At 38.2% G+C, this 22,972-nt stretch overlaps 1 protein-coding gene across 5 annotated transcripts in view; it reads right to left on the bottom strand.

Annotated features, from left to right (window-relative positions):
- COL14A1 (collagen type XIV alpha 1 chain) overlaps window positions 1-22,972 on the bottom strand; it is a 210,989-nt gene that overhangs the window by 155,515 nt on the left and 32,502 nt on the right. For all 5 annotated transcript variants that reach the window (XM_019459943.2, XM_019459946.2, XM_019459942.2 and 2 more), the window contains exons 6-8: window positions 2,848-3,003; window positions 1,893-2,012; window positions 638-802 (exon numbers count right to left, since the gene is read on the bottom strand). In XM_019459943.2, coding sequence (XP_019315488.2) covers window positions 638-802; window positions 1,893-2,012; window positions 2,848-3,003 — 441 coding nt within the window. The remainder of the gene's footprint in view (window positions 1-637; window positions 803-1,892; window positions 2,013-2,847; window positions 3,004-22,972) is intronic.

Here is a 22,972-nt window from a genome sequence, read left to right as displayed (position 1 = left end):
GGATTTTGTTTTGCCTTATTTTACTGTATTTTATTTTGTTTTGTTTTGCTTGGTCTCTACTTAGTAAAAGACCTTTTTGCTGCCAAAGAGAACGTAAACATTTTAATCAAGAGCAGTGACATCATCTAAATGTTTTGCAGTTATTCTGAATGTGTGCCATACGTCTCCTTTTCCATGAGAATGATACCTTATAAAGAAATAATACTGCATAGCTAGAACTTCCTGCTTTCTAAAGAGCTGTGGGACTTTAATTCCGCGAAAACAGTGAACTGGTTTCTCCCTATACTACCAGAGAAAAGACCTGCATCAAGTGGTATTAAAGGTAAAGCCGTCACTAACGAAAAGCTAACAAACATGTGCCTAACTTTCACCTTCCACTTTCTGCTTTTCACAACACTGTATCGACGGTATCTCACCCAGAGAGCCTCGCACTGCAGGGCACATGAAAGTTCCCACCCCTTCCATCTTACACGGAATCAAACTGGGCTCAGATCACAAGACTGGCTCCCCCTAGAGCCAGGAGTAGAAACTAGCCAGGTCTTCTGGCTTTCAGTGAAGTGCACTTTGCATTATATATTGTTTTAAGTGGTTGTGTGTCTGTGGCCATGGTGGAAACAGGACCATGAATAGCACATACCTATGGCAAACAGTTCTACACCAGATTCACGAAGGTTTCTGGATGGTGGGATAATGTCATCTTGGGATTTGCCATCTGTGATTAAAATGCCAATTTTGGACACTCCAGTCCTTGCTCCTGCTTCTGGTTTAAAGCTGTTCTCAAAAATGTAGTTCAAAGCAAGACCTGGGGGAAAAAATAAACACACACCAACCATCTCTAATAAAAAGCCTTCCAATTCTGCAAAATATAACAATAAGATGAATAACTTATTGAGCTACAAGAATATTTTACTAGATATGAACTTTCATCTTCCCGTTTACAATGACTCTTTACTCAACAGATCTCATGAAAAATATAACACCAGAATAGAGTTAAGACAAATAACTGAATACTCCATCATTTCAGTAACTAGCATTTATAAAGAATATTCAATTCATGGCCAATACACGTTGGGCTGAAGAACCAAAGATTCTCTTTCTCTCTTGTTTTAGGAATAGTGGGGACAGATCCAAAATGATCATTGAATTCCTGACTTTTGAGTGGGACACTTTTCGTCCAGAAAAAAAAAAAGAAATACTGCAATATTGTTATAAGATTTATGTTTAATAAAGTTTTCTGTTGTATTAACAAAAAGATTATGCCTCAAATTGGCAAAGAAATTATCAAGATTTCAACAGTTTACTTAAAAGCCACTGACAGCATCAATACTGTTTAAAACAATCATGTACGTTGTGCATCTATAGAAGAAAATAGCGTGTACCAAGGTTAAAACCTGTGACAACCTCTGTGGCTGGAATAATTATAATCTCAATATTCTTACACTCCTTTTTTATCAAAAATACCAGTGAGCCAAAGACTCACAAATATTTTTATGATAACTACTTATGGCAAAACAAGGCCAAAGAAAATACCTTCCTTGAAAATAAGGTAGAAATTTGTTTTTGTTTAAATGAAGGAGGAGAAAACAGGTGAAAAGAAGCGAATGAATGGCAAAAGCTAGAACAGCTGGCAAAGACTGTCAGCCTTCAGGATCATTCTGTCTCCTTCTGACCCAGCCAAACCATTCTGGGGATATTATATTCATACAGCATAAATAATGGGGTGTCTGGGTTTTAATTCTTAATGCTGAGTTTGAGAAAAGAGCCATTTAAGAAGTTTAGATTTTAGTTTGATTTAGAAGCACTATGCCAAGCCTTACAAAGTGGCAGAAAGAAATAATGAAACTAATCTTTGGCAAGGTATGTTGCTAAAACATGAACTGAACAGAACATACCTGTTAATGTATTTCCTCCCTTGTATGGTAGATTCCGGACAGCTTCGATGACCTCATCTTTTGTGCTAAAGGCATTCAGGTGCCATTCTATTCTGGGGTCACCGCTATACTGTGCAAGACCTGGTAAAAAAGATGAGAAAGCCCACTCAGAAATGATGAGTTATTCAAAGATCTAGTGGACTGTTCGTGAAACTAGCATAATAAAGGGGCTGATCTTTATAACAATTTTTTGCTCTGCCTCACTATGTATTTTCAAAGAGAATTCTTGGCATCAATTTAAGGAATTAGTTTGGACATATCTTGGGGCAGGAGGAATGCACATATTTTCTAGCCATTTAGAAGTGAGCACCTAATTAGGCACTTGGTATTTAAAAAACAAATCTGATTGTATTTGTAGATAAACGGTCTAGATTTATTGGTTCATTTTTATTCTCAAAGGAGTGGCTTTCCTTAATGGCTATTTAAAAGTGGAACTATAAGACTGTATATGATAAAGTAGACATATTGCTCAAAGATTCATAACATTTTTTGTGTTTTTTTTTTATCTTGGCTGGAATTAACTTGGCAAAGATTAGTTTGTACTATAAGACTATTTCCAATTTCCAATTTTCTTAGTTCAAAATTCCACTGGATTCAGCTGATTCTTTTAAATAAAAAGAAAGCCTATACCTGATAAGTTCTTAAACCAGCTGCAACTTTAAAAGTTATTATTATTAGGCAGAGAAGATTTTGACTTTTTAGGAAATTAAAATGTGTTTAATGATTAACTGAATGACAGCATCATTCAGCATAAATTAGTGGGAATAAATATTTATTGATCCAAACTTGCGCTCTTGGGAATATCATGATAGTTGATCCTGGAATTCTGGAAGCCGCTCTGTAAAAAATTTTTGAAATCTCTTATGACGCTTCCTAGCAGATTTACACATTATTCTGCTAATAATGGAACATATACCAATCCGTGTCTTCTCTGAGCCCACATTGAATGCTGTAACCAGGTTCTCCAAGAAAAGCCGAACCAGTCTGAAGTTGAATCTTCCAATGCTCCAGGAACCATCAACCAGGATTACAATGTCAGCGATAGCTGGCGTTTCACAGAAAAACTTCACTTCTGCACAGCACAAACCAGAGAAGTATATCACTGCTGGAACTTTGAAAAGAGTGATTCTATTTTACACCTTTCAGATAACTTAGTGCTAAGAACACAATAAAGTTCCTATGAAAGCAACCATGTTTTTACAACTCTTCCCTTAAATGCATTCTTACTAGGAAAACTTGTGGTTACAGCTGGCAGCAGGGCCAATGTTCTGGAAATAGTTAGCAAAACACTGGCAGGTTCACACCGTCCTGGCAACTCAAGACTTCTGTGTATTTTAGAAAGTACTGTCTGTGAAAAATCATCCAGATTTGGGTTTTAGCCTGTAGATTCTTTCCAGGAAAGGTCTTAGCAACCAGTGTGGGAGAGTCAGCACAGATGGGAAGATGGCCAGAAAGCAGAGAGGCGACTCTCCTGGGCTGATAAGTGTGCTGGCGGAAGTGATAGAAGAGAAACACGGGCTTCCTGAGTCCACGGAAAAGTCGCAGCCATGCGTTTAATCTAAGAAAGATACACAGGGAGGGTTTGTGGAAGAAGAAAATTGGGAAAGGGCCCAGGAGTTTACCCAAATTCAAATTCTTTCGCATATTGTCTCTATGTAACAGTAAGGTTTTGTCCCTAAACATCACTTCGTAATTTATCTTTTTAAATAGCTCAATCAGGCTTTAGAATAAGGAGCCAGGAAAGGATGCCCTGCGGCTACACTCTGAGCTTTACACTCAGGGAAACTCTCAGCTGGCAGTGATCCTTGCGACAAAGCAAGAGCTGTCTGATGGAGGGTGGTCTGTGCTTGACTAGGTGAAAACCACCACTTAACCGGCACACAGAGCCAAGATACTAACATATCTTCAGTGTATTTCAGAACCCTTAGAGTTTTTCAGTATTGGTAGTACCTTCAGTGGCATTGACTCATACCCTAGTTTGTGCTTTCAAATGGGCTGCATAACTTTGCTCAATGTTCATATTAAGACTGGCAATCACGGGGGCACCTGGGTGGCTCAGTCGGTTGGGCGGCCGACTTCTGCCGGGGTCATGATCTTGCGGTCTGTGAGTTCGAGCCCCGCGTCAGGCTCTGTGCTGACAGCTCAGAGCCTGGAGCCCATTTCTGATTCTGTGTCTCCCTCTCTCTCTGACCCTCCCCCGTTCATGCTCTGTCTCTCTCTGTCTCAAAAATAAATAAACATTAAAAAAAAATTTTTTTTTTAAAATAAAAAAAGACTGGCAATCACGAATAGTGGGTGCATGTTTCTTTGTGACCATGTCAACTTCTTGAAGTTGTCCAGCAAATCCCTATTTTGTTTGTAATCTAACATTAAAATGACAATAAAACAATATTTGAAATACATTCATATAATGAAAACCAAAACACAGAAGTGATTATGAATAAATTGAATATATTTTCCCCCAGAGGAAACATAATCAACCTATATGGTTGGAGTAGGCAATTCAATATATGTCCCTAAGCCTACCAGGCTACATTATGCTAAAAAAAAAAAATCTTGTTTTTCTTTTCCCCCCAGACATAAATATGCATGGAATACCTAGATCTTTTTACCAGAAGGGAAAAAAAATGTATTTGCCAATGAAATAATCAGATACTCATTATGAAAGCTCGACAGAACAGCTCAATCCAAAGTTTATATATTACATTTTGGGGCACCAAATCTCCCTTCCTTAATAACCAAATACAAAGCTACTACACTGAAATATAGTAGTATTGCCAGAAGTCATGGAATAAAAATTAATTTAGTTATTGGAAATAATCAAGGAAAATTAAAATCTTTTGAAGTTTTAAGAATCTCTTTCTCTCAGCTTTTATGGGGGAACTTCAAATGGAGAGTTCTTTTCTTTAATTTCCAAAACTATTGGTGGATACTGTTTTACTTTTTAATTAATTATTTAGGTACATTGTATATAGGGTCTTTCTTAAAAAGGAACAATTTCCCCCTGCTCATTTAGAAGAGGATGATGAAAACTGGTATTTTCTATTTTACAATTATTTCCAATAAAAATTTTCTATTTATTTAGCTCATTCAAGTCATTTTGACCTGGAGATATAAATTCTATATGGATCCAAAGCAAGCAAAAAAATTAATTGACTATACGTTATAAGATTGATAAATTTAATGATATTAAAATTTTTAAAGTGGTTCATCAAAAACACCTTAAAGAAAATAAAAAGACAAGTTACAACTGGGAGTAGACAAGTACAGTATAGGAAACTGGAAAAGAATCAGTACTGAGAACAAATAAATCATGAATAGACAATAAGAATAGAGAATAAGAAATACATATGAATAATAAATGAATGAAGAAAATATTTAACTACATTAATGATCACAGTAATTAAAAAATCAAGATCACAATGGGATATAATTTGTGCTCATTCAGTGGGAAAAAATAATAAATTAAATACCATTTAGAATTTCTCCAAAGATAATGAAATATTTGCACATAAAGCATTTGCAAAATATGTGTGCTGAAAATTATACTATTGATAGGAGAAATAAAAGAAGATATAAATAAATGAAGAGGTTTACCATGTTCATGGACTGAAAAACTGAACATAGTAGAGATGTCAATTATCCTCAAATTGATCTACAGGCTTAATGTGATTCCTACCAAAATCGCAGAAAAGTTTTGTTTGTTTGTTTTAGAAATAGACAAGCTTATTCTAAAATTTATATGGGAAGTCATAGACCCTAGAATAGCTGAAACAATCATGAAGAAGAGAGTGGAAGAAACCATTTTACCAGATATTGAGCCTATTGTCTATACAGCTATAGTAATCAGTACATGTGATATTTGAGAGGGATAGACACATATGTCAATGAAATGGACAGAAAAGCCAAAAATAGACTCATACACATATGCTCAACTCTATGATTTTAAATCTAAATATGATTTTATACAAATGTGCAAAACTACTTCAACAGATGGTGCTCAAGTGATTGGACATCCATGCAACAGATAGATGATGATGATAGACAAATAACAGATAAATGATAGAAAGATGGATGGATAGATAGATAGATAGATAGATAGATAGATAAAACTTAACCTAAACTTCATAACTTACATCAAAATTCAAAGTAGATTATCAACTTAAATGTAAAAAGTAAAAATTACAGAACTTAGGAACAAAATAGAATGTAGAGCAAGATAAAGAATTCTTAGAGTTAAGAGACTCTTAAATACAAAGAACAAACTGAGGGTCGATGGGGGGCAGGGGAGAGGGGAAGTGGGTGATGGGCATTGAGGAGGGCACTTGTTGGGATGAGCACTGGGTGTTGTATGGAAGCCAACTTGACAATAAATACATTAAGAACAAACAAACAAAAAGAATGTTTAGAGTTGATACCAAAAGTACAAATCCATAAAAAGAAAAGTCAATAAATTTGACTTCATCAAAATAAAATATTTGTACTCTGTGAAAGCCCATGGAAATAAGAGTAAAAGAGAAACTACAGAGAAAATATTTGCAAACCACACCTGACAAAGGATTAGTTTCTAGAATACATAAAGAACTCTCAAAACGCACTAGTAAATACAACCAAGCAATCCAATTAAAATATTGGTAAAATACTTGAACAGATATTTCACCAAAGAGAATATACTGATGGTAAGTAAGGACATGAAAAGATATTCAACATCGTCAGCCATCAGGGAAATGCAAATTAAAACCACAATGAGATTTCACTATGCATACCTATCAAATGGCTAAAATAAAACACAGTGATAATAATAAATGCTGACAAGGATGTGTAGAAACTGATCACATACATTGTGCCATGGGAATATAAAATGTTATAACGATTCTGAAAACAGTTTGGCAGTTTCTTTTATTTTTTCTTAGTTTTTTTTTCAGTTTGCTTATTTTGAGAGACAGAGAACATGCAAACAGGGAAGGGATGAAGAGGGAGAGAGAGAATCTGAAGCAAGCTCTGTGTTCTTAGCACAGAGCTCAATGTGGGGCTCAAACTCACGAACTGTGAGATCATGACCTGAGCTGAAATCAAGAGTTGGAAGCTCAACCGACTGAGCCACCCAGGCGCCCCACAGTTTGGCATCAGGCTCTGTGCTGACAGTGCAGAGCCTGCTTGGGATTCTCTGTCTCCCTCTCTCTGCCTCTTCCCCACTCACACTGTCTCTGTCTCTCTCAAAATAAATAAATGGATAACTGAAAAAATGTTTTTAAAAATAATCACACATCTCAAACATAACTCCAGCTGTTGCAGTGAATCTTTTAAAAACTATATTCAAATTTTATTAAATTTTGAATATGTTCAAATCTTATTAAAAATAACAGCCCAGGGGCGCCTGGGTGGCTCAGTCGGTTAAGCGGCCGACTTTGGCTCAGGTCATGATCTCATGGTCCGTGAGTTCGAGCCCCGCGTCGGGCTCTGTGCTGACAGCTCACAGCCGGGAGCCTGTTTTGGACTCTGTGTCTCCCTCTCTCTGACCCTCCCCCATTCATGCTCTGTCTCTCTCTGTCTCAAAAATAAATAAACGTTAAAAACAAAATTTTTTTAATAAAAAATAAAAAATAACAGCCCAGATTCAGCACTGATGACAAATGATATCTCCTTCCACTGGAAACTATGTGACCGATGTCAGCATTCTCAAATGGAGAGAGACCAATCAGAAAAAAAACACAAAAATTAAGCATCTTAAAATGTGTTAAGGAATCAAGTGGTGGAAAACCAGACACACCTGGGAGCCCAGGTAAATATTGTGTACAACTCTGCAGTCAAATGTAATTTAAAACAGCATTTAAAAGAGGTAAGTACATATCATTTTATTGTTAAAACATTATTCTGTAATTAATTGTTTTAGTAAAATAAATCCTTTTTGCTCTCATTTAAAGTATTTAAATTTACACTGTATTTAAAGTAAAGAAAAGGGGCAGGGAAAATGGCTTCTTGAATGTATTTTAATTACGCTCTTGGCTTAACATGGTCTTTGTCTAAATGCAATTCTGAAAATGCAGGGAGTGTAAAAAGAAAAAAGAAAAACAAACAAACAAGCAGCTAACTGCAATCAAAGGAAAGCACCCAGGGATGCCTGGGTGGCTCAGTGGGTTAAGCCACCAACTCGGTTTCTGCTGAGGTCATGGTCTCACATTTCAAAGTTGGAGCCCTGATCAGGCTTTGTCCTGAGAGCCCAAAGCCTACTCAGGATTCTCTCTCTCCCTCTTTCTGTCCCTCCCCTACTTGTTCCCTCCCTCTCTCTCTCTCCCTCTCTCTCTCTCCCTTTCCATAAATAAATAAACATAGAAAAAAGAAAAAAAAGGAAAGCACCCAATATATGTACTAGGTCACAAACATAACACTGAGGTCACAGCATCCAAAGGAGCAATTCCCTTTAGGTCCTACAGCTTCTGGATGTGCATGACAAGGGCCCCAGGAGAAAATGACAACTCCCTATCCGACAGGTACATCACGATACTAAACGTTAAGCCCTCTATGCTCGTCTAGTGATGTACGTCATAACAGCTCTATGAGACACATACAATTATTCTCAGTCCCACTCCAGGACGAAAAGTACGATACACACGGCTGAGTGATTTTCTCAGGGGAGGTCACACAGTGAAGGAGTGGCAAACCCTAGTAACATGTCTTTAAAATCTAAGCTCTTAGGGGCACCCAGGTGGCTCAGTCGGTTAAGCATCCAACTCTTGATTTCAGCTCAGGTCATGATCTCACAGTTCGTGGGTCCAAACCCCACATCAGGCTCTCCACTGACAGTGTGGAGCCTGCTTAGGATTCTCTCTCTCCCTCTCTCTCTGCTCCTCCCCCCACTCGCATTCTGTCTCTCTGAAAATAAATGAACAAACATTAAAAAAATTATAAAATCTAAGCTTTTAGCCACAGGGCTATACAGACTTCTGTGAGGTACTCAACATTATATAAATTTAGAAAGTAGGGGAAAAAGTCTCCAAAATGGAGCAGTGTCCCCACAGAACTTCCCTCTGCTGTGACATCCACAGCTAGTATGTGCCATTTGCAAACATTTCCAATTGTCCCTCCAAAACTTTTGCCCTTCCAACTGTACATGCACTTAGGACCTAAACACCCCTTTTGAAAAGTGTCTCTAACAATAATTTTATACCAATTTTACTGTGCTACTGACATCATGGTAGAACTCTGTGTTGAAAATCAAAGTTAATTCAAGCACCCCTACCTGTCCGCAGGGGCTGTGCTCCAGGCCAGCTGCTCCAGACAAGGTGCAGAACTGAACCTCCCCCCTCCACCACTGCCCCAGAGTGCTTAATAAAAGCTTTTCAGTGGATCACAAAAAAACCCCCAACAACTCTGAATTAGTATAAATCAGTCTAGTCTAAACTTGTTTATTTATTTGGTATTATGAGACTAATTTTCTGGATAAAATGTATTTACTTATTAAAAATGTATTTAATATTTACTACATATCAGGGGCTGTTCCGGGAAACCAGGAACATACAATGTTCTTGCCTTCCAGCTGCTTAATTTCTCAGTGAGGGGAAAAAAATCTAACAAGATAACATAAATTCAGATTTTTAAAAATCTTTATTTTTGAGAGAGAGAGAGAGAGAGAGAGAGAGAGAGAGAGAGAGAGAGAGAGAGAGAGAGACAAACAGAGCATGAGCAGGGGAGGGGCATAGAGAGAGGGAGACACAGAATCCGAAGCAGGCCCCAGGTTCTCAGCTGTCAGCATAGAGCCCGATGCGGGGCTTGAACTCATGGACCATGAGATCACAACCTGAGCCAAAGTCAGACACCTAACCGACTGAGCCACCCAGGCACCCCGAATTCAGATTTTTTTTAAAGTGCTTTATAAAAATAAACAGAATCAGGGGGCACCTGAGTGGCTCAGTCAGTTAAGCATCTGACTCTTGATCTCAGCTCAGGTCTTGATTTCAGGGTTGTGAGTTCAAGTCCCACACCAGGCTCTGCACTGGGTGTGGCACCTACTTATAAAAACAAAATAAAACAACAACAAAATAAACAGAATGATATAAAGAGAGTTGTGTATGTGTGTGGGGGGGAGGTACTACTCTGGTTAAAATGACAGGAAATTACAAGTTAAAACTCTTCCTTTTATATCATATTATTCTTTTTGTTCTAATAACATTCAAATTAGTGACCTAAGTATGGTTTATATAGAAATAGGTACAATGTATTTACGGATAAAAGTATTCACCACCATAGTTAATGAAAATAAAAAAGAGAGAATTGACAGAAACTGCCTTTTTCTGCCAGATAAACTCCTATTCATCCTTCAAAACCCAGGTCACACTTCGCTACTTCATGCAGCTTTTCCAACAGTCCTCAGATAGGACTCATTATCTGCCCCTCTTCACTGTCTCTGCATCTGCACATGCTTTGCTGTATTCACAGTGCTGGACTAATACGATTTGTCTCCATTTCTGCCTCTCTGATGTGACTGAACTCATTGAGAGATGAGAAATTTGCATCTTATCTTTCCATCTCCTTTGTCTGGCTCCGCTTTTGGCATGAAGTACATCCGTGAATGGGAACTACATTGAATTGTGTTGTTAAAAAGGAATGCCTCTTCTCACATAATTTATACCTCTGGCAAAGCACTAGAAAAAAATGAATGACGACAGCCCAAACGTGGTCTCTCCTCCCACCCTGGTGCTCTATCACGCTGGGAAAGTTACTTAGGGATCAGGGATATTGTATCAGGTTTGTCTGACTTGCTATTTTTCCAATGCTGGAGGCCGAATGAAAGGAAAGCATGTACTATTTTTACTCATATTATTTGAATATGCACTCAAAAAACTCTCATGATGATTTTCGCTACAACTGGTCAGATTCAGATTCATTTAGTGGCTTCAAATTATTTTTTCTCTGCCACTAGCAAAATACGTAGCTAGGCCATTCATTAACCAAGACATCCGAAGGAAAACTGTGGTCACAGAACAATTTTTCACTTTAGTCTCTCATGAGGTTAAGTTCAGATTTCCAAACCAAGAGCTCATTTCCAAGACTGGCTTCAGCTGCATCACTGAAGATTTTTTTTTTAAGAGTTAACATTATTTTACCAATGGTTCTAAAAAGGGCTTTTCAGTACATAGGCACATTCTGATTCTGGCAATATTCTTGGGGGTGCCATTGTCATCCTCATTTTTCAGAAGAGAAATTGAGGTTCAGAGAGACAAGTGAATGAATCAGTGGTTTCTGCACAGCCAGGGCTGGCTTCCAGGTCTTCCAAAGGTTTGGTCCATGCTACCACCGCCAGAGAAAATGTGCTCACCTAAGGCAACATGGATGGCCACTGGTTACCTGTCACATTAATGTTACAAGTGGTCCCTCTAGCAGGTGAGCAACAGAAGCCTCCTGTCAGCTGTGTTTGCTCACATTAATCAGAGTGAGCTTAGCACTCATATAGTCCAGTCTTGGCAGAGGCTTACCTTTCAGAGCATCCCTGACAAATATCTGCCCTATCTACGACAGCACCCCTCCATCATTCTCTTCCTTTATTCTGTTTTTATTATTTGTTTGCGGAACTTCTTACTTCCTAGAAGTCTGTTATTTAGTGGAATGGTTAATTTTATGGGCCAGCCTGATGGGTCCGCAGGGTGCCCAGACATTTGGTTGAATGGAACCGAATGTCATTCCGAGTATGTCTGTAAGGGTGTTTCAGGATGAGATTACCATCTGAATCTACAGCCTGCGTAAAGTACCTTGCCCTCCCCAATGTGGGTGGTCCTCATCCAATGCACTGAAGACCTGAACAGAACAGAACACTAAGGGAAAGGGAATGGGGTGGACTCAAACTGCAACCCTGGCTCTTTTGGGACCTGGAGCCTAACAGTTTCCCTACTGAAACCTACATTATCAGCTCTCCTGTGTCTCCAGCTTGCTGACTGCAGACCTAGGGACTTCTCAGCCGCCCTAATCATGTGAACCAACTCCTTATAATAAATATAAGGAGATATATAGATATAAATATATCTTTATATCTATCTATCTATCTATCCATCTATTTATCTATAGAGATAAAGAGGGAGAGAGAGATATAGATCTCAATAGGCATTGATATAGATATGTAGTTATTTAGTTATTAAACTTAAATATATATAGTTATTTATTTATTGACTGAGGCAAACAGTTGTCATGGTTTCCTTTTTTTACAATAATAAAAAGACTTGCCACTTAGTGACCCCTTTCATCAGATGCTTTGTTTGTGTCTTTTCCATTTAAGCCTGATATTCATACTACAAGGCAGGTGTTCTCACTCCATTGAAAAAGAAAGGTTAGAAACTTAGAAAAGTTAAATAATTTGCCCATCATCACACACTGAGCAGCTGGAAAAGCTGAAATTCAAATCCAGGACCGACTCCAAGGGCTGAACCACTTAGCCATTGTGCTATGCAACTCCTTTCACAGAAGAGAAGTATTTGCAAGGAAGGAAGGGGGAAAGGAAGGGAGGACAAAGGAAGGGAGGGAGGGAGGGGGGGAAAGAATGTCAAGCCTTGCCACTAAAAAGAACATGACATCAAAGTCATACTGACTTGTCCTATATCCAACCTAGGATGAATGATACCATGACAATTTGCAGGTATGTAAAGCCCAATCCCTGAACCAGAGCCAAAAAAGAGCATTTCAGCTGTCATTCAGAGCCCTGCATCTTAACAGTAACTGACAATCCCATAAACATCACATTCATTACATTTCTTAACTGCTCAAAAGCTGTAAGAGACCAGAAGATACTACAGCTGTCTTCAAATATTTAAATGACTGACATACAAAAGGGGGATTAGGAGTGCTCTGTATGCCCACAGGAGACAGATTCAACTCAATTCAAGAAAGAACTTTTGGGGTGCCTGGGTGGCTCAGTCGGTTAAGGGTCTGGCTTCAGCCCAGATCATGATCTCACGGTCCATGGGTTTGAGCCCTGTGTCAGGCTCTGTGCTGACGGCTGAGAGCCTGAAGCCTGCTTCAGATTCTGTATCTCCCTCTCTCTCTGCCTCTCTTGCATTCGTGCTCTGTCTCTGTCATTCAAAAGTAAATAAATGTTAAAAAAAATTCTAAATAGGGGAGCCTGGGTGGCTCAGTCGGTTGAGCGTCCAACTTCGGCTCAGGTCACGATCTCGCGGTTCGTGAGTTCAAGTCCCGCATCAGGCTCTGTGCTGACAGCTCAGAGCCTGGAACCTGCTTTGGATTCTGTGTCTCCCTCTCTCTCTCTGTCCCTCCTCCAATTGTTCATCCTCCCCCCCCACACACACACCTCAAAAATAAATAAATGAACTTAAAAAAAAAAGAAAGAAAACACTTTCTAACGGTCAAGATTTCCATAGATACTGCCTTGGGAAAGACAGAGATCCTCCACAGATCTCTGTCAATAAAAGCAGGTGCAGGTCAACCTTCAAAGGCATGACCGAGGAGTCTCAACCAACCTCTCAACTGATTGACCTAAATGGCTCTCAAAGTACCTCCCAATTCTAAATTTTAAGATTATTTCTTCCCTCCCTCACCTACCAAATTAAACCTAAACTATTCCTTGTACTCTTCAAAACCTTCCATAATTCAAATCCACTTGACCTATCCATATTTATCTCACTCTTCATCCCAATAAAATTACCCTTCTTTCCCCGCAAAACAGTTCCATCTCTGAGACTTTTGCCTCAATTTTTATCTCTCCATTTGCCCCCCACCATTTCTTCCCACTACCTTCTCCAAGCTTTACTTACCCCAATGCAAAATACTTAAAATAGGTTTTACTTCCAGTGAAAATATATGGTCCTTTTAAAATACTTTTATATAGAGTTTACTCTAAAACTTATTTGTACAATTACCTGGTTATTTCCTGATTTTTCCAAGATAATACTGACCCAAGAGAGGCTATTTCACCTTACTATCTTGGTTTAAAAATAAAACTTGCTCAACCTCAGAAGCCAGTGTATTACCTTCTCTTTTATTTTCACCTCTGTAGATAGTACGACATGATCTGGGTATGTGTTTACTTTGGTTGTTGCTTTTCTGAAAAATTGCAATAACTCAATCATCCCTGTAATTCCAATTCATCCATAAAGAACAGATCCTGACATCTTGCAATTTCTAAGGTCGAAACACCTGCTCAACAGGACTGCAGGTATAGAAATAAGATGTTTAACACAAAATCCTTAGACAAGAAGGAAGGTATCGATCACATGAGTCCAAGCATTCCTAAGGGGGACAGACTGCCAAAATCTATAGCAGTGCCCATAGTGGTGCCCGATGGAAAAATTGTCTGTGCGTGTGTGTATAAATTGTGTGTATATATATTTATATATGTGTGTGTATGTGTGTGTGTATAAACACACACACACATACACACACACACACATTACTAGTTCTTAAAAATGAGGACATTTGAAAACTTATTTAAGGAAAAACTATGATTTCTTACCACTGGAGAATTCACAGGCTAAGAATGGTAAAAGTTACTGGAGGCCAACAGCCCACAGACAAGGTGTCAAAATCCTTCTAAAATGGCTTATTAAGTACCGGGGAGGGGAAGACTAAGAAAACTTGAAGTATATTGAGAGGTGAAGCTCATCCCCTTGCCCTCAGGAAATCTTATCATTTCATGTACAGGTATAACGTACTTTGCAGGTGTTCAATGATTATTTTCTGAGTGACTGATTCTGCCTCGTGTCTCTCTGAATTCCTGAAAACATGAATTGTTAATGCTTCACATCAAGGAGAAAAACAGAAATCAGCTTTTTGCCTTTTTTGTGATAAAAACATTCTTTTCATTAACGCAGTTTTTCTTAATCTTCTCCACAGAATTGTGACTCTCCTTTAGTCTCAAAGAAGCCACATCCAAATATTCAACAAATAGTTGTTGATCATGTAAGATACTCTGTTGCATTCTGTATGCTATTTTCTCCTTGAAATCAAGACATTAAAATAATAATAATAAAAATAAATGGAAGGGTACCTGGGTGGCTCAGTTGGCTAAGCGTCCGACTCTTGATTTTGGCTCAGGCCATGATCTCATGGTTTGTGCTATTGAGTCCCGAGTCGGGCTCTGTGCTGACAGAGTGGAGCCTGTTAAGGATTCTCTCTCTCCTTCTCTCTCTTCCCTACCCATTCTCATTCTCTCTCTCTCTCTCTCTCTCCTCTCCAAATAAATAAACACTTTTTAAAAAAGGAAATGGAAAATGGGGTAGAACCTGACATTCCTTAAGTGCCCAGGCATGTCATATATGTGCTAGCATTTCATTCTCACAAATAGTCATATGCTTTTTTTGACTACTATGCTGCTTTTTCCAGTGAAGAAACTAGGGTTTAGGGAGGTTAATGGAGTAGTCCTCCCTTATCCATGGTCCTCCTTTATCCCTGAGGTCAACTCGGTCTAGGAGCAGACGATCATCTCTCTGAGGTATCATCAGAAGATCAACAACAGCCTATCACTTCATTACACGTCATCCCCTTCCCTTCATCTCACCACGTGGGCGGCCATGCTATCATCACACATCGTCCCAGGAAAAAAATGAGAACAGGACACCAGGGTAATTTGGAGAGAGAAAGAGAGACCACATTCACAGCACTTTTATGACAGTATGTTGTTATAATTGTTCTCTTTTATTAGTAGTTATTGTTGTTGATCTCTTACTGTGCCTAATTTACAAATTAAACTTTATCATAGGTGTGCATATATAGGAAAAAGCATCAGATGTAGAGAGTTCGGTACTGTCTGTGCCTTCAGGCACCCACTGGGGGTATTGGAACACGTCTCCTGCAGATAAGGGCGCACTGCTGTGTGCCTAAGGTTGCAGACCTAGGTAACAAGCCAGGGAAGATTTTACATCAAGAGACGTTTGACCACAAAGCTTGTGTGCTGTATTCTAAGTCATAGTGATCTCAGTAAGTAAAAGGGAAAACAAGATGGAAAAAGGAAGGTTCAGTATGGGAAGAAAAAAGTATTCTGATGAAAATGTTTTTTATTTCTTCTCTTAAACCTCAGGCTGGGAAGCAATTCATATCACCTTCTGACGTCTCCTCTGAGCATGTTACACAGACTCCAGAAACCTATGATGTGTCTAATGCCTCGTGCTTCATAGACTATCTTTGCTTGTTCTGTGCTTCCATGAAATGCTACGAAATGCTTAGAGTGAAGTGAGGAGAAACAGGGCCATAATTATATCACAGCTTTTCTATTACACAGTTGTAACAGATCAGGATTTATTTTAAAATTAATACAATAATTCTTTTCTTCCTCAAACACAGGTCACCAGTTTATTGAGCAAGCTGAACTTGCTAAACTTCTCAACCTTTTTCTGAATGAATTAATAAATAAAATCACTTAACATCATTTTTTAAAAAGAGTGGTATATCTAATATACAAAAAACCCTGAAGAACATACCACAGCACGTAGCTAGTTCTCTGTCATTTAGAAATGGCTTCAACCAGTCCCTTCATCCCTCCTCATTCCGATTTTGTCTCTCAAAGTCTTATCTTTGACTCTGGCCAAAGATTCCCCAACACGATTCAGGGTATGGCTATCCATTTATGCTCTTCACAATTCTTTATCTTCTATTTGATCACTTCTCAAATCCATATATTCTCTTTTTCATAGTCTCTCAATCTCTTCTTCTCTCATTTTTAATATTTCTATGACTTTAATAATATTGTTTATTTTATAGTCTGTATGTAATCATTCCATAATTGAAACCCCCGGGATTCTGAGACCACCCTTTCTGTGTCTTCTGATTGTTATTCATAGCACATGGTTTACTTCTATGCTTCACAAGTTTGGATTCTGAGCTCTTTCTTGGCATTGCTGTATCTGTGGCAATCTTTGGAATGTGAGTCATACATATGTGCCTCAAATGTGATTTTGTGTTTACTTCTGCCAGGTACCCTACTTTTACTAACGCTGAGCAATTTTTTACATTAATCTCTTGAATGGAAGGTTCCCAGAGCATGTGAGGAAGGTAAATTTGAATGCTTAATTTGAACATGGTATGGGCCCATCGTTATGAATTCTCAAGACATTTCCCCCCACTCGGCACAGGCACAGATAGACAGAGGTGCTTCCGCAAATTCTCTCTATGCTTATGAGCAGAGATATTCTAGTCCACCCTAGTGCTGTTGCTGATACACTATATCCACTGTCTAGATAATAGTAATTATAACAATAACAAGAAAAAAATGAAAAGGAGTCAGAGGATAGTGAAGCACAAGAAGGAAAAGGAGGAGGAAGAGGAAGACCTACAGAGCATGCTCTGGGGGTCAGGCACCCTCCTAAATACTTTAACGCATGAATTCCAGCCCACAACCTAACTCCAGTGTCCAGTTTATGAATGGACCCAATCCATTCCCTCTAATCTCTAAGAGTAAAGATGTAGCCAGAATTAACCTACACACCCCACCCATTCTCCCATACTGTGGCTGATCTTCTCACTCCTGCCTTACCAAAATTCACATCCCCAACAGTCCCACTCCTGTTGAACTGAACTCAGAATCCTGGGTTCAGCAGATCTAAGACCCAGAATAACTGATGGAAAAGGTGTTAACATTTCAAATTTATCTCTTAACAGTGAGCCCAGAAATCATGAAATTATTAATGGGAAATAGGTGGTCCTAGTAATAACATACCTTCAGAACAATCGTGAGCCCTGGCTATTGTTCAACCATAATGATGATACCCAAGGCAAAACTGACTCTTCTCCAAGAGTGCTGAGTCCCTGCCAGACTACATGAGTGGACTGAGGGTAGAATCCTTTCAACTGTTATCACTAGTTAAGTCTCAGTGCCTAACTCAGTGCTCAGCACTAAGGGGTAATCACCAAACCTCCTCTATGCATTTATTGTTAAATCAATAACATAAAAGTTTGGTCTGTGATTGATTTATGCAAATTATACATTGCAGTATCAGTAGCAAATACTTATGTAGCACTTACTATGTTCTAGGCACTTCATGCATGCTAACAAATTTAGTCCTCACAACTAAATTTTGGGAGTTGTCATGTTTCAGATTTTAAGAGGTCAAATGTGATTGTAGGAGAAGTAGGATCCACTGAAGGTTTATATATAAGAGCACATCCTATGCAATTCTTTTTTTTTTTAAGTTTATTTATTTATTTTTAGAGAGAGAAAGAGAGCATGCATGAGAGAAAGAGTGGGGGAAGGGCAGAGAGAAAGGGAGAGAGAGAATCCCAAGCAGCTCTGCCCTGTCAGTGCAGAGCTCGATGTGGGGCTCTATCTCACAAACATGACCTGAGCCAAGATCAAGAGTCAGACGCTTAACCAGCTGAGCCACCCAGGTACCCCATCCTATGCAATTCTTATTGAAAATACCAACACAGACCAGCACTCCTCAGAAAAGCGGTAAATTACTCAGTTCATCAAGTGATTCTGTTCCAGCACATTCAAAAGCAAGGAACAGCGATCATTTTACGAAAAGGGCAGGGTGGAAAATCTTTTAGTCTTTGCAGGTCCTATGATACTTGTTCTATCTGCTTAACTCTGGTTTTGCGGGAAAGCAGCTATAGACTGTATGTAAAAGACAGCACAGCTGTATGCCAATAAACCCTTATACGGTGTAAGAAAACAGAGGATGCACTTGGACTGCGAGCCATAGTTTGCCAATCGTTGGAAGAGTAACTTGTGCTCAGCTCATATTTTTTCCTAAGAAAAAAAAAGACTTTACCTTTATCTTCTCATTGTAAAAAACCTAAAATATTTTTTTTTATTAAAAGAAAACAAAGAGGGTCAGATCCTTTAAAAACCATTAAAAGCGGGGAAAAACTTTATGTGACTTTTGCTATCTGTTTCATAATCTTTTTCAGTTGGGCTCTGCATTCTTGTTCAAAACACCAAAAATAACTGAAGAAAGCTGTTTGGACAATGGAGAAATAGCTGTTGAGGCGAAAATGCCAATATTATGCTTAAAGGCAAATACCACTTTTGTTTGGGAGTTTGCTTTGGATTATTGAAGAAACGTACAGTAGATTGAAAACACGTAACTATTTCACTGCACAGCAACTTCTGTTAAGGCTCTCAACCCTTGAAACTAAAATTCTAAATTATGTGAAATATGTCTGATTGTATCTTAGCCACTATCAATGTCAACTCTTGTACCAAAAATTGTAGACCATAAATAGAACAAACAGCAACACAGTTCAACGTGAATTCTGGGGCTAGCACATTTAGAAGAGGGGCTGTGGCAAGTGGTACATTAACACTTGGGTGGGGAAGGCCTTCTGGTTGCCAGTGGGCCCCATGAACGCTCCTCCTCAATCTCCTGGGAGCCCTAACTCTGGCCTGGACTGTCACCACTGTTTATAATTTATGTCTTAAGACAATTCTCCACAGCCAGTGCCCTCAGAATCCACACTGTCTCTGCACACACCTCACAGGAGCCCCTGCCTAAAAGAGGAAGCCATCTTTGTTTCCACAAAACTGCTCAGAGTGTTTGCCTTAGCCCACGTCCTGATCACTGCAGTAAAGACCTTGAAACAGCTTCTGCCTGACAGTGGGCTAAGGGAAGGTCCTTCCATAATCATGTTTAGTGAGTAAAGCAAATGCTTTGCTGAAGGACCAGTCCTCCAGATGTTCATTTACATAAGTTATCAAAACATGTGTCCACATTACTCTTACTGTTTCATTGTCCATTTTCCTGTATTTAATTCACTTCATTTAATCCTTGATTTTAGAAGGGCAGGAGGAAGGGGAATCAGGGGAAAAAATGAAGAACTTAGGATATTTAGTAATATCTAGTTATACCTAAATTCTGGGACCAACTCTAATCCATGGATGGAAGACAGATCTCACCTTGAGTGCCATTCTTTAAGCACTGCATGGTGAAGAATGCTAACCTAAAACTCAGCTAAGAGCTTACATGTAGAATCCTCCATAAAAATATTTACAAATCTCTCTTTTCAAAAATGAATAGGAAAGACAAATCCAAAACTAATGAGTTTGGTTACTTAGAAGGGGTGAGTAAAGCTAGGTAGATGAAAAAAGGGGACTGATACTTCTTTTGAGTGTTACCTTTTGTATAATTTTTTTTTTTTTTTTTTGCTCTTGGAACCACATTAGTGTTTTACATACTCATAAATTAACCTAGCTGTATTAAAAATGAATAACAAAACCACAGTGAATAGGGAAGAAAAGAACTAACCTAAGATCCTTTTGAACACAGATGTTTGTTTTATTGTAGACCCACACTAAAGGCAAATATTGAACTCTAATTAACAGATATTTTTTACAGTGTGTATAGATTAGAAATTCTAAAATGACTTTTATGACTGAGCATATAAGCAGATATATTTAAGATTTTGGGAGCCATGTTTCCCAAATCCCTTGCAAAGGGATTATAAATATGGAAAGGCGACGGGCTAGAATGAACCCCGTGATATCAGTCTAAAGTAGATACAAGTTGTAGCTTTAAGACAGATGATAGATAAACAGAGGAGTGTGTGTGTGCAGTGCATGTGTACTCTCAGCTAAGAGGACCTAGAAACAATAACAACCTAGAAGCAATGAGCACATCTAGTGCCCACATCTTGGTATCTAAATACCATTCTATGAAAAGAAACCAGAATTTCTTGAATTACTGATTGATTTCAGAGCAGGACAGAAAAAATACAAGAAGACTCTGCAATGTAAGGTTGGTGCCATAAAGTAAGAAAAGCTTAAAGAATGATAGGCATAGAGCACAGCTTGAAATAGCTCCCACTGAACAAATCTGGAAGAATTTGAGCATCAAAATAAATAATGATAGTAATGGATTTTAATCCATCCCATAAAATAAGAATCCATGAGTCCATTTTGATACAAATAGACAAATATATGTGGGCAAAGGGAAAGATAGCCCTTACAGTAGAAAGCCAGCTAATACATGTAAACAATGGAGTGCAGAAAATTACCATTTTTATAAACACTATAGTAGTAACTGATTGAGGCAAGAATCATCAATGAATGTTAAAACAAGTGCATAAAAATTTAATGAGAAAAGCAACATATGCATAGTCTCAAAAATCTCTTCTCACAAATTATTTATTGTAATGAGAAATATATATCTGATAGATTTCATATCAACCAGGAATTTGCAAGTCAAGAAGTTCAGCTTGAATACTCATATAAGAACAAGACCTTGCATGCATTCTATGTGGGCGGTTGAAATTGATACTTCCCAAGTAAAGGAAGCACCCTCAAAAGGCTATACCCTTAGTGAAATGATGGACTAGAAAAATATCTACTTTCCAGCAAGGGCAATAACAAAGAGTTTGTATTGGCCTAAGCTCTATGTGGAAGAAAAGTGTCTCTCCTATGAATTTGTAACCATGGACAAATTCTGAGTGTTCTAAGACAAGAAATTAACATAAATAGTTACTACCTAAGGGTACCTCTCTGGAAAGGCACACCCCTAAACCATACTGTGAAGAATTCCCACAAATGAGCTCACAAACCAGCGTGACACATCAAACAAGAAAACAAGCACCATGAATGAAAACCAGCATAAAAAAAGAAAAGAAGAATTTAGCTCCAAAATACTTTAGATAATATAATTATTGGGCTCAGAATATAAAAGAAACATTTTTGAAATATTGTAATAATTCGGGGTGCCTGGGTGGTTCAGTCAGTTAAGAGTCTGACAGTTGGTTTCAGCTCAGGTCATGATCTCATGATTCATGGGTTCAAGCCCTGCATTGGGCTCTGGGCTGGTGGTGCAGAGCCTGCTTGGGATTCTCTCTTTCCCTCTGTCTCTGCCCCTCCCCTGCTCATGCTCTCTCTCTGTCTCAAAATAAATAAACTTACAAAAAATTTTTTAAAGAAATATTGTAATAATTTTTAAAGCACTAAAATAGAACAAAGTACCATAAAAATTATTAGCAAATTTATTAAAGAACTAAATACAATTTCTAGAAATGAAAGATTTATTCATTGGAAAGTACACATTAAAAAGCAGATTTGAAAAAGTTAAAGAGATAATTAGTGCACTAATAGAAAGGCAAAGGAAGTTACCCAAAATGTCACTGATAAAATCACAGAGGTAGAAAATATGAAAATGAAGAGATATAGATCACTGGAGGAGACTATCTATGATAAATCTAATTTAAATACAGAGAAAGAGAGGAGAGAAAAAGGAATAGATAACTGAGAAAAAAATTTTTGAAGCACTAAACGTTAAGTAGTTTTCAAAGCTGGTGAAAGATAGAGCTCTTAGTTCTGGGAGCACAAAGAAATCTGTAACTAGGTTATTATAGTGAAACAATAGAACACCAAAGAAAAAGGGCAGAATGTCTGAAAGGCATCTGGAGAGAAAAGAGAAACTACCTGAAAAGGAATAATATTTAGACTAACAACAGGCTTGTCAAAAACAGGAGCCAGAAGATAGTGACACATCTTCTAAATAACCGGAGACGACAGCTAATCTTTCAACACCAAGTGGGAGGTGAACATATTTTTGTATGAATAAAATTGAGTTTACCAACAGAGATCCTCTCTCTGTATCAGAGATACAAGATGGAATGATGAGCAAATAAATTCATAAACATGGGAAATCTTGATATCTGGACAAACCCTGACTGTTAAAATAATAATTACTTTAAACTGCATACTTCATGAGGCAAAAAAAGAAGCTAAATTTAATGTATCTGCCTTGAGTGGTGTAAAATACAGGAGATGGATAGTTGAAGTATTACAGAATTTTGTATTGGTTAGGAAAGAGTAAAGATATAGATTAGTTTTAGCTTTTGGTTTTATATGTATGTTAAAATTTAATTATAACCATACAAAAAATACAAAAGGACTTTAAGTCCAGCAGAGGGGAAAAATGTATTTTAAAAAAAACAAGAAAAAAAAATTGGGGGCACTCAGGTGGCTCTGTCAATTGAGTGTCCAACTCCTGATTTCAGTTCCGGTCATGATCTCACAGTTTGTGAGTTCGAGCCCCATGTTGAGCTCTGTGCTGACGGCTCAGAGCCTGGAGCCTGCTTCAGATTCTGTGTCTCCCTCTCTCTCTGCCCCTCTCCTGCTT

Source organism: Panthera pardus, unplaced genomic scaffold (genome assembly GCF_024362965.1).
Source record: "Panthera pardus isolate Hobbes unplaced genomic scaffold, ASM2436296v1 HiC_scaffold_7, whole genome shotgun sequence".
In the NCBI taxonomy this organism is placed as follows: Eukaryota; Metazoa; Chordata; class Mammalia; order Carnivora; family Felidae; genus Panthera; species Panthera pardus.
The sequence above is the reverse complement of the archived record's forward strand: the minus strand, read 5'-3'. Positions and strand labels throughout refer to the sequence as shown.